This window comes from Mesoplodon mirus (genome assembly GCF_964341445.2).
Source record: "Mesoplodon mirus genome assembly, chromosome: 7".
Taxonomy (NCBI): Eukaryota; Metazoa; Chordata; class Mammalia; order Artiodactyla; family Ziphiidae; genus Mesoplodon; species Mesoplodon mirus.
The window spans coordinates 45,333,973-45,345,537 of NC_138983.1; the positions used below are offsets into that span (position 1 = coordinate 45,333,973).

Here is an 11,565-nt window from a genome sequence, read left to right on the forward strand (position 1 = left end):
GAGGTCAAACCCCTCTGGCTTCTAATGTACCATAGTCTGGGGTTTACAAATTAACATCTTAATTTAAGTACAGTATAACATGAACCTTCTTTTTTAAAGCCAAATAACTACACAGAATAAATTTTGAAAGACAGGTTTAAATAGTTTGTTTACTGTGACAGAATTGAAATAAACTATTTTCCTGACTGAGGCAGTGTTCTTTAGGTCTTAGCTAAAAATGACTGTTTCCTTAAATTGTAATGCAGATCACAGCAGGTTCACACAGATTTGCCCCCTGACCAAAAATTTTGGTAAAGTAGATTTGTAGCAACAGGTTTAAAGTAACATGTTCTTTGGCTTATGTTGCCCATTTCTACTAACTGGGAAGATGATTTAAGAAAAATATGGTAGAGGACAGATGTTAGAAATCGTTTTTGGTTGCAGAAACCATTGTAAATTTTTGTGTGTTTATAGATGGTGGTATGCTAGGGAGTAAGTACAGTGGGAGTGTTTCAGGATAAGTAAGGAAACAATTTGCGCTAAATTATCCATTTAGTAATATCAGTGGGTTTTGAATTATCTAAGTTCATTACACCATTCTCTCTTTTTAAAGGAGTCTAATTCAGTAATTTGGGTTTCTTACTTTTGAAGTCAGGAATTTTAATTTTTTTTTTTACTGTGATAAGTAGAACTCTGCTTTAAATAAAAATGACAGCACACGCATAAAATGTATAATTTTGGGCCACACAGCTTTATCATGGTATTTTAGCTTGTGAAATAAAGATTTTTGGGTTTTTTTTTTCCCTTTTATATATGTTTTTCCTAGTTGTAAAGGTAAAGCATATTCATTTCAGAAAGCTGGGATTATCCAGAAAGGAATCAGAATGAAAAGAAAAATCAGCCTTAATTTTATAACCCAGAGAATATCCACAGTAAAATACAGATTCTTTTGTCTGATAATTGGGATCATTTTTTTAATCAAACATAGTTTGATAGGGAATTTTTTTTTATAATCTGTTTCTATTTGGTTTTGACTTGGTGTTTCGTTTTTGTTTTTTTTTTTGACCTCGCCACGTGGCTTGCGTGATTCTAGTTCCCCGACCAGGGATTGAACTTGCGCCCTCAGCAGTGAAAGTGTGGGGTCCTAACCACTGGACTGCCAGGGAATGCCCTTGTATTTTATTAATTGAATTTTAAATTTTTGGCTGCACTGCTTTCTTCAAGGGACACTGAAAGCCTGTCCCACTCTCAGAGCTGCCTTTTTAAGGTGACAGGCTAAATCCTTTCATATAATTTTAAGTAGCATGAGATTATTTAACAGATATATCACTGTATTTGAAAAGAATAGTTAAGATGCTTGTGAATGTGGTCTTGAATGACACAAATATTGTTTGGTATGACTGGCTTGTTTCATAAGGAAGTGTTGGTCTAGCTCTGCATTGTGTAACACTGAGGCTATTATCCACATGTGGCTAAACAATTTAAATTAATTAAAAGATTCAGTTATTCAGGTGCACTAGTCAAATTTTGGGTGCTCAGTAGCCACATATGGCTAGTGCTAACATATTATCAGTCATATATAACATATTTCCTCATCATCACAGAAAGGTTTGTTGGCCAATGCTGATTTAGATGCTGTTACATGAGAAAATGGTTTCAAGAACTGAGATGAAAACTTTTAGGAAGGGAAACACAATAGATCATTTCAAAAATTTAAGTGATCTATCTTAGGAATTGAGGAATAGACCTAGGATATTTCAAAAAACAAAACCGAAACAATAGGAAGAATATGGCTACCTCAAATTTGAGTGCCTGATGACAGGTGCTACGTTAGGTCAACTTACATATACGATACCAATCTTGAGTGAGGTTACTGATGAGGAAACTCAGGGCCAGAGAGATCAGTTAACTTGCTCAGTATCATACAGCCAAAAAAAATGGCTCAGGTCTATGTGCTTCTAAAGAATTATACCACACTAGATGAAAGCTTCAAAGATGGAATTTGCCTTAATCTTATAAGAGTATAGCTTTCCAATGATATAAATAAGATGACTTTTGAAGTAGGTAACTATCATTAGGACAGCTCAAGCTGAGTCTGAATAATCATCTGTGAAGAATACTGGGAATTGATCCCTCTGTAAGGAATGTTTTTAAATATGTTTTAAGATTCTATGAAAGAATAATACCTATGGAAACAGTGAATTGAGAAAATGATGTGTAACATTTCTGTAGTGTATTGATACTCCCCACCCTGGCCCCTGCCATTTTCATTCCTGTTTGGATTCTTTATGAGGTTTTCAGTGAAAACTGCTGTGTGGTTTTTTCCCTGTATTACAGACCAAACTGCCTAATGTAAAGGAGTAGAGCAAGCAATGTGGGAGAGACGGTATTGGGAACACTAGAGAAGTAGGCTCTTGTCTGAGTGGGTAGTGTTGAACAATTTATTCAGCCTTTTGTTGTAGATCCCAGAATTGTACCTCATGCGATAAATTACAAGTCTTATTTATTCATACTTAGATGTAGGTTATTTTTAGTTTTATTTTTGTGTACAGATTTGCTTAACCATCACTGAATTTCTAGGTCAGGTTCAGGTAACTGAAGAGCCTTTATAAGTAGTTTATATTGTCTAGACCCAAGGTATGCTGCAAACCCAGTCTGGAGCAAAATGGGAAATAACATCTTGCTAAAGACAGGCTTAGAAATCCTAATCCAGTAATTTAAGATGTTTCCTTTCTCGGGTAGCAGGGCTGAGTTATACCTGTAAGAAAACATTGAGACAGTTCACTAGAAGAGACAGTTGTATCAAGTGGCAAATCTGTGTACAGTACATATTAATTCCAGAAGTCTTAAAACTAGCTTAGGTAAAGACTGAGGTAATGCTATTCTCTTCAATGTCTTTTAGTCATAAACACTGCCCTTTTGTTTTCTTTTGTCCTTTTCTCCGTTTCACCTCTGGAAGCTCATATAGTATAGATTGCTTGGTACAAGAGTTCATCAGAGAATAACTGAATTATTTTGGCTTATAGCAAGACATTTTCTGGTGGAATTTTTTTTAGAGGAAGTACTCAAACCCTAAGAACATTATGCATATAATGTACCTTTCATGCTAGTCACAGTACTTTTTACAGCTTTGTAGCTAGTATTCAATATATAAAGTTAAGAACCTGAACTACACACCCAAGAGGTAGTGTGATAAATTTCTGGAAGTGTTTTCAAATTCTTGAGAAGTATTCTTTGATTACCCAGAAAAAACAAGTCTTGTTAACTCTTTCAAGTCAAACAGGTAACATTGCCTTAAAAATAGAAAATGTACTTGCTGTTTTAAAGTCTGCATTTTCTAGGCAATCATTTATATATATTAAAGTTTTTCGATAATTAAGGAAAGCAGTCCTACCTGGCTGCTAGGCCACCATTCACAGGGATAGCCAAGAAAACAGGGTACAGGCCACCAAAAACAAGACCCACCAATCCACCACGTGTTATGGTACAGGTTTCACAATGTAAATCACCTAGGAAATAAATTAGTTCAGCAAATGGATAGTGAAGCAAACATTTAAAGAATGCAAGGTCCCCTTATATGTATCACAGATACTCAATTTTCAGGCAGTAATACAGCAAATGCATTTCTACAAGGCATGTTAAAAGGTATAATTACACATGGATAATCTAAAACAGCCAGGAATAACTGATAAAACCATCTTAGGAAAAATACCCTAATTTGTTTTGAACTTGAATATAATACTCAGTTTTCACTGCTTCTAGCTTTTTGCACATGTATTCGCAAACCTGAGCTAATATTTTTGTCTTTAAGAAACTTTTTAAACCCATGGGAAATTTAACAATTTGATTTATCTTACATTTTTACATTATACAGTGTGATTTTATTTTTATAAAATTGTTTATTCATTTCCAGATTAGTACAAGGTATTAAAAATAGAAAGCTAAGCTAACCTATGTTTTCACTCATTCTGTTCAGTTTATTGTGCAGTAAGTTTCCCTGCACGTAAAAAGTCTTTCCAGGGGCTTCCCTGGTGGCGCAGTGGTTGAGAGTCCGCCTGCCGAGGCAGGGGACACGGGCTCGTGCCCCGGTCTGGGAGGATCCCACGTGCCGCGGAGCGGCTGCGCCCGTGAGCCATGGCCGGTGGGCCTGTGCGTCCGGAGCCTGTGCTCCGCAATGGGAGAGGCCACAGCAGTGAGAGGCCCGCGTAATGCAAAAAAAAAAAAAAAAAAAAAAAAAAAAAAAAAAGTCTGTCCACACTGATCTTGGGGATTCAAGCAAATACTCATCTAATTTAAACAAATCTGAAGTAGCACTTAAGAGAATTTAAATGGACTGCCTCCCTACTACCACCTGTGGTAATAATTTTTTTTTAAATTATTAATCAGAAATTCTTTCATAATTTAGCTATACTTGGAGTACTCAGCAAATATGGTGAACTGTCCAAAGGAAATCAAGTCTCCATGTATTTGATAACTATTGCACATATACACATTTAGTGCTTTTAGAGGTTTGGTGATTTTTGTGGGAACAAGATAAAGAGTCTTGTTCCCATAAAAAATTTTTTCCCCTTAAGAAAATCCTATAATTTTTTAAAAATTAAGGCAGTCAGCATTTAAAAAAAAATAAAAGTTTCCAAATATTTCTTACTAAACACTGTGGGAGAGATAAGTTAGATAAAGGAAAGTATTTAGAATTACTGTGTATATATTTTACTTGTTTGGTAGACCATGCTAATCTGAATGAATTGCTGCTTTACATAGGCTAGCAAGGTTCAGTCTTATCCAAGCAGTGACTGTATTACAGCATATAGCCAATTGCTATGATTATTTAAGGATTAATGTAAGGTGCAAATAATGTACATATACCGAAGCAAACTTGCTGCTGACAGTGAAATAGAATTTACCTGTATTCAAAGGTAAACTTACAAAACCTTTGTAAGATACGTGTGCCGTCAAAAATGGGATCACTGCCATCGGTAAGCCAGCAGCTACACGAGCCTGTGTCACATGTAGGATGCGTCGAAAGAGACTATTTGCTATTAGGCCACAGAGGGCAGCATTAAGTCCAATATATGTTGATCCATTTTCAAGCAGATTCCTGAGTCGGTGAGAAAAAACAGTAACTTTTTGGCTGTATTGCGTGTGTAAGCTCTCCAACAATTCTGGCATATGTTACAGAACTTATCAGGACTTTAGGATTAACAGGATCCAACATTTATATCTTATAGCTCCATAAAACAAAAACCTTTAGAAATCATTATGTTTTACATATAGATTTTTATTCTAAAAGGCTTTGAATATGGTCAACACTTTAAGGATACAGTGATACATTTAGTTTTGCTAAATGTATTGTGGAATTTTGCAAAGAATATTGGTATGGAAATTCCACACCACCCCCCCGCCCCGCCCCCGGCCAAGTATACAGCAGGGAAGAGCTTCTGAAGAGTCTGACTTGGATGCCTCTCTAGGCTCCCACAATACCCAATACTTACTTCTGTAGCAAAACACATTATAAGGTGGTACTAGCTTATCACAGATTTAACTGTCAGGCTTCCCAACTAGTCTGTAAACAACTTGAAGACAGTGGATACAAAGATATAAATATCTTGGTTTCAACAGCACCTGGCACATAGAAAGCATTCAATAAGGTGAAATTGATGTTTCCTTTTACTCTTCCTTGAAGCATTAGAGTCAGGATTAGGGGGGTGGAGCAGTACTAACATTTAAGGGATACTCTACGCTAGGTACTTTATAAGAACTCATTGAAATAAGAATAAATTGATGTTTTGGGATAGTAAGTGGTAGAACTGGTTTTTAAGGAAGGCGTGTATGAAATTTAAAATGCATGTTCTATGCATTCTTTAGCTTTGGGGAAAAAAACTAAAACTGCTCAATATTGAAAGTATCCAATTCAAAGCTTCAGCCTATCACTTCTTTACCATCTGCTTTGCTTCCTATAACACAGGGGTCAACCTCTTAATTTTCTCATTACTCTCTTAATTAGCCAAACTAGCCACACACACTATCCCCTCTAACTTCGATGGTTAACACTCAACTTAAGACAGGTTTTCTAGGAATTCCTAATTGAGCTTTCTACATTGTGTAAGGTATTACTTTTCTTACCTGTCACTTTGCAATCACAATGGTACTTGTCATTCAGTCATTGAGCACTTATTGCATGCTGCAGACTTGGTGATGAAGGCACAAAAAATTATCTTCAGTGTTTTCATAGTTTATTATTGGAGAATGAAAGATATATAAACTTGATATATTGGATTGGCCAAAAAGTTCGTTCGGATTTTTCCATGAAAAACCCGAACGAACATTTTGCTCAACCCAATATAACAAAAGTGTATTGAAATGGTAATGTTAGCCAAGTACAAAGGAGGCAGTTTAGAAACCTAGGGTACATAAGACAATATTTGAATTGTGATGAGGGCCTAGAGAGCTACCAAACAACGAAACACATGCATGTGAAAAGGCCTGTGTATTCTTGTGGGAGCTGAGGGAATGTGAAATGAGCACTTCCTCTAAAATATTTTTATTTTATCTTCATAACAATACTGTGAAATATGTATTTTTAGTCATAGGAACAAATGCTCAGGTAAATAATTTGCCCATATATATTATATATGAATTATAATTATTATATACATTGTAATATGTTGATATATTAATGTTAAATATTATTAAAAATTACATAAATAAGTACCTAAATATAACAAGGAGTGTAACTGGAGTCTGAATAGCAATGTTTGCTGTCTCCCAACCAGATTTTAATTTCCTGTGGCTTAAAGTCACATTGTTAATAATTCAATACAAAATTGTTATTATCTAGCAGCCCCATTGCCAGTCAGTGTTCCCAAAAAGTGCCTATACAATTAGAAACGTGAACTCAAGGTTTTTTGGCAAGATAATACCCATAAAATAACTAGATACATGAACTAACACATGAAATATAAGACCAGAAATAACAAGTGGCAGTGAAGTAGATGGCACATGAAATTCTGTAGGTTAGAAAGTGAAGTGTTTGATACTAAAGTTTCATACACTTAAGAACTTTTCAAATAACTATTAAACATATCTAAATTGGTAATGCAAGAAATGAGGATTCAAACTTAGGAGAACCAGTATAGATAAAATAGAAGCAGAGGAAAATAGCGAACAAAGCAAAGATGAGATGCTGTCATCTGCCCTGTTTAGGTGCCACTGTTCGAAAGCAGTTTATTCCAAATTAAAGCTTACTTTGCAGTTCCAGATTAATTCCCCATTGATTATTATTTCTAATTTGGTGAAAGTCCTAGTAACACAGCCTGCTTGCTTCTCTTCAAGGCTGTCACATCTCTATTCTTCCTGGCTTTCCCTACCTTACTGCTTAAAAAGTTTCTGTTTACCTCTGGAAAACAATAACAAAAATGATGTACAGTGTGTGTTTGTGGTGGGGGAAGAGGGAGGTTGGATATACATCTTATTACTGCCCTTGGTTTATGGGTTCTCCCGTGTTGAGCTGGTATCAGCAAGATTGGAATTTGTGCAAGATAGTAAGATTATACTTCCAAAATGTATTTCAAATCCATCCTTTTTTCACTTCAACTGCCACCACCACTCACCAGGATTACTATGCCAGTTTTCCTACTGCTCTTCTTCCTTTTCTCGCCTACCTTAAATCTACTTTCCAAAAAGCAACTGTAATGTTCTTTGGAAATGTTAGCTGGATCATTCCCTGCTTGAAACTCCTCCTGTTCCTTCAACCTTATGCCCACTTCCCTTGTACTTTAGTAACACTGGTTCCTCAAATATGACAAACTCGTTGCTGTCCTGTGGCCTAGGCATATGCCATTCCTTCCTCCTCCCCAGGCTGACTCTTCTTCATCCTTTTTGGTCTCATATTTTCAGTTTAAATGGAATGTTAGAAAGGCTGCCTGAAGAACATTTTGTGGGAGTTCACTCAGCGTTGTCTTCAAAGATCAGTATGTTTCCTATATAAATTTAATAATATCTTAAAGATCTTTTAGCCATGATCCCATTTCTCTGACATTCCTTGTCTAGCTATGTGTATTACATGGCACTCTCTTAGACTGGTAAGTGTAGTGATAGAAATGAATTGAGAAAGAAGACAGTTTAAAAGCTATTTTAAAGGTTTGTTATTTAAATTAGTCCATAAATATATACATCTGCCTATACTCTAAGCCAAATGAAAAACTGGGAGCACTATCACATGTCCAAAGAAATGAATTTTAGCCTCGACTTAAAGGAAAATGGCTAATCTCTCTGAGCCTTGGTTTTCTCATCAATGTAAGGAAAAAAACTCAATTTCCTTCTGACATTCTATGTTTGTTTATATTCAAACCAAAGAAATTTGAGATGAATTGATGAAAATCCACCTGATAAAAGAATTTTTTAATTAAGAAGGGATCTTACCTTTCTGCTTCTGGAAGTTGGTTAATTTTTCTGGTTATGATTTCAATTACGTTCTTGTTGACAGTATCATCTGGTTTATGATTTTCCATCTTGAGCCTTAAAATGTTATTTTTCAATAATGTGTATCTATAGAAAAACAGCAAAAGAGCTTATAAAAAGCCTTTGGAAGACCATAAATATTTAATTTTAAAAGAAGTAGCCATAGCTTTATTTCATAATCTGAAAAATTAATGCATTAGAACCCCCCCCACAATTCTATGAAATAGAAACCAGAACATGGAAGACAACACATAAAGCTTATAGGAAATACAGAATATCTTTGTAACCCTTAAAAATATTGTAAATTTGCAAACAGCACTAACCATAAAACACATAAAGCTAATATTAAACTAATATTAACCAATTAAAATGAACTTGTGTTCATTTACAGATACCATAAAGATAAGCCAGTTGGGGAGAAAATGTTTGCAATATAACTGACAAAGGAGTAGTTGGTACCCAGAATATGTAAAGTATTGAATAGTACAAATCAATAAGAAAAAGGCAACCAACCCAATAGAAAAACTGACAAAAGGTTTGAACAGGCACTTCACAGAGAGGAAAGTCAAACAGACAATAAATATGAAAATATGCTTAACCACTATAATCAGGAAAATAGAAATTAAATTTCAATTACTGGCAAGAATGTGGGGTAACTGAAACTCATGTGCTGCTGGTGGAAGCATAGGTACAACCACTTTGGAAAAGAATTTGGCACTTAACAAGTAGAAGACACATACACCCAGCAATTTCACATCTAGGTATACCCTAGAGCAGAGGTCACCAAACTTCTCTAAAGGGCCAGATGGTAAATATCTTAGGCTTTGCGGGTCACATAATGGTCTTTTGTCGAATACTTGAAAAAAACTTAAAAAATATAAAAATCATTTTGGCTGTCTGTAAAGAAACAAGCGATAAGCTTCGTCTGGCCCACAGGCAGGTAGTTTGTTGATCTCTGCGCTAGTTGAGGTGAATAAAAGATTAAGGGAATGGGTGAATGATGAATTTTAGCCTGAAGATACAGCTCATTAAGATTTCAGGGTAGCAGAGTTAAGAAAATCAAAAAGTTCAGAAAGAACAGACAACATGACTGAAATTTAATTTTTTTGGTTCACTGTTCATTTGCTACAAGATTAATTTATAACACTAATTTAACAAATATTTACTGGGTAGCCATTAGATGGCTTGGAAAATGTTCAGTACACTGAATTTCATATCCCTAAACTTAAAATTAACATAAGTAGTACAATGCAGGCTTAGAAATTTACGTCTGGGTTTCCCCGGACTCAAACTTTTTGAGGGCCTTGGTTACAATAACGTTAAGATCTCTGCCCTACAGGAACTTAGAATAATTTTACGTTGTGGGGTTGGGGGTGTGGTGGAGAGAGATAAAAACAGTAATCAAATTCAGTATATATAAAATGTATAGTGTATATGTCTGAAATACTGTTACATCAGAAAGTCCAGCCTAATGCTATCACTAGTTTTCTGTTCTATGCTCTGCATATTGGTGAGGTTCCTGGTTTTGTGAACTAGCCATTTCTAAAGTAAGGTGTCGCTATTAAAAGTCACCCTTAATTCGGTAAAAGTTCTGATCTGGCAGCCCGCAGTAGGCCATTGTATCCCGGTTATTAATAATAAATCCCTATCAAAGACAATGCCACGTTTAAATATTACAAACATTTCAAAAGGCTTTTGCATTAGCTATCTCACATCACTCAAGATAGCTCCCGAGATAGACAAATGAGGAAAGTGGGGCCTCTGAAAATTAAATTAGGCCAAGGTCACCCTGTAAATTGGCAGTTAACGCGGGATTAAATTCAAGCACAGGCTTTTGTTTTTTGCCCCCTGTAGGCTTAATTTAAATATAAGATCTGTTTTTCTAGGGTGGAAAGTGTAGGGACGGTCGGTGCGGTAGAACCGACTCCCCTCCTCCCCTTGCGACTCAGTCCCGGGATCTCATTACCACGCTGTGCTTCTCTTGATACTCGCCTTTTACTGCACCCCTTTACCCGGAATGCTGCTATCTTACGCTCTCCTCCCAGCAGTCACTGCCTCCTCCGACCTCCATCAGCCACGCGAGTGCTCACTCCAAGCTGCGCTCGAGTCGCCCGGGCGCAGCCATTTTGGCTGACACGTGACACGGCCCGAGGCGGGCACTGGGTCGCTGCCGGGCCGCTGATTGGGCTTCCAGGACCGAGGTTGAGCTCAAGGGCCTTCTAGCAGTGGGAGGTGCTGTGTCGCGCAGCAATGAGGTTTGGAGACCGCGGAGGATACTGGTTACAACTTACCCACGCCTCAGGATAGAGACTGCAGAAATTGTGAAATTTCCGGATGAAAACTGAGTGATCTTAAACCTGCCCCATTCGTTGAAAATCTACCTTAGGTATGGTACTTAAAACTTCCTGGCCAATACATTATACTTCGTGTATTGACCAGGGATATATAAAAACTGCACAACCCTTGGCATACGAGATAGGTACTCAGTTAAAAAGTCTAAAAGTACCTGAGATTTCTTTGCTCCATCGATATTATATTCTCCCTTGGACCTTGAGCTCCTTGTGCCATGTTACGATTTGGTTGTGCCACCATAATCTGAGCACCTCAACAGCAAGCAGGAGCTTGTTTTTTTCTGAGGATCTGTGGGACCCTGTAGAGTATTGCTTATATAAGGAGGATTAGGTGAATGAGACGAAAGAAAAACTGTTTAGAGAGCAAAGGAGTCTTGTGGCTCCGTCAGGACAATTGAGAATCAAAGTCTTGGGCCAAACCTCTGAAGACCTCTGTTTCAGGTCTCCCCTTTGCAGCCTCTTTCCTCACTTATAAAGCAGGAGGGGAAATAGTCTCACTGATTATTTTGTAAAGTTGTGAGGATCCTATAAAAGCTCTTACCAAGGTTGCTTGGAAAATCATTGAGCTTTATCTAGGGAGAAAGTGGTATTCAAGATAAAGGCGGGAGTGGGTGGACTTCCCTGGTGGCGCAGTGGTTGAGAGTCCGCCTGCCGATGCAGGGAACACGGGTTCGTGCCCCGGTCCGGGAAGATTCCACATGCCGCGGAGCGGCTGGGCCCGTGAGCCATGGCCGCTGAGCCTGCGCGTCCGGAGCCTGTGCTCCGCAACGGGAGA

The 11,565-nt window shown here is 37.2% G+C and overlaps 1 protein-coding gene across 2 annotated transcripts; it reads right to left on the minus strand.

Annotated features, from left to right (window-relative positions):
* Positions 1-2,492: 2,492 nt before the first annotated feature.
* Positions 2,493-10,605, minus strand: TMEM126A (transmembrane protein 126A). Of its 2 annotated transcripts, none has more exons than XM_082628628.1 (5): positions 10,432-10,605; positions 8,401-8,526; positions 4,884-5,077; positions 3,374-3,488; positions 2,493-2,737 (listed from the first exon to the last, which is right to left on the minus strand). In XM_082628628.1, the coding sequence occupies exons 2-5, from the start codon at positions 8,487-8,489 to the stop codon at positions 2,545-2,547; spliced, it is 591 nt and encodes a 196-aa protein (XP_082484754.1). In that variant the 5' UTR covers positions 8,490-8,526; positions 10,432-10,605; the 3' UTR covers positions 2,493-2,544. The 2 variants fall into 2 exon arrangements, with proteins under 2 accessions (XP_082484754.1, XP_082484753.1); XM_082628627.1 differs by having other exon boundaries at positions 8,401-8,496; positions 10,432-10,603.
* Positions 10,606-11,565: the final 960 nt, after the last annotated feature.

Excerpts from the sequence above, each read along its gene's own strand:
- TMEM126A (XM_082628628.1), bottom strand. The coding sequence starts at position 8,489 with ATGGAAAATCATAAACCAGATGATACTGTCAACAAGAACGTAATTGAA. Across the intron at positions 5,078-8,400 it reads CAACTTCCAGAAGCAGAAAG|GAATCTGCTTGAAAATGGAT; the intron begins GTAAGATCCCTT and ends TCACCGACTCAG. Across the intron at positions 3,489-4,883 it reads AAGTTTACCTTTGAATACAG|GTGATTTACATTGTGAAACC; the intron begins GTAAATTCTATT and ends TTTATTTCCTAG.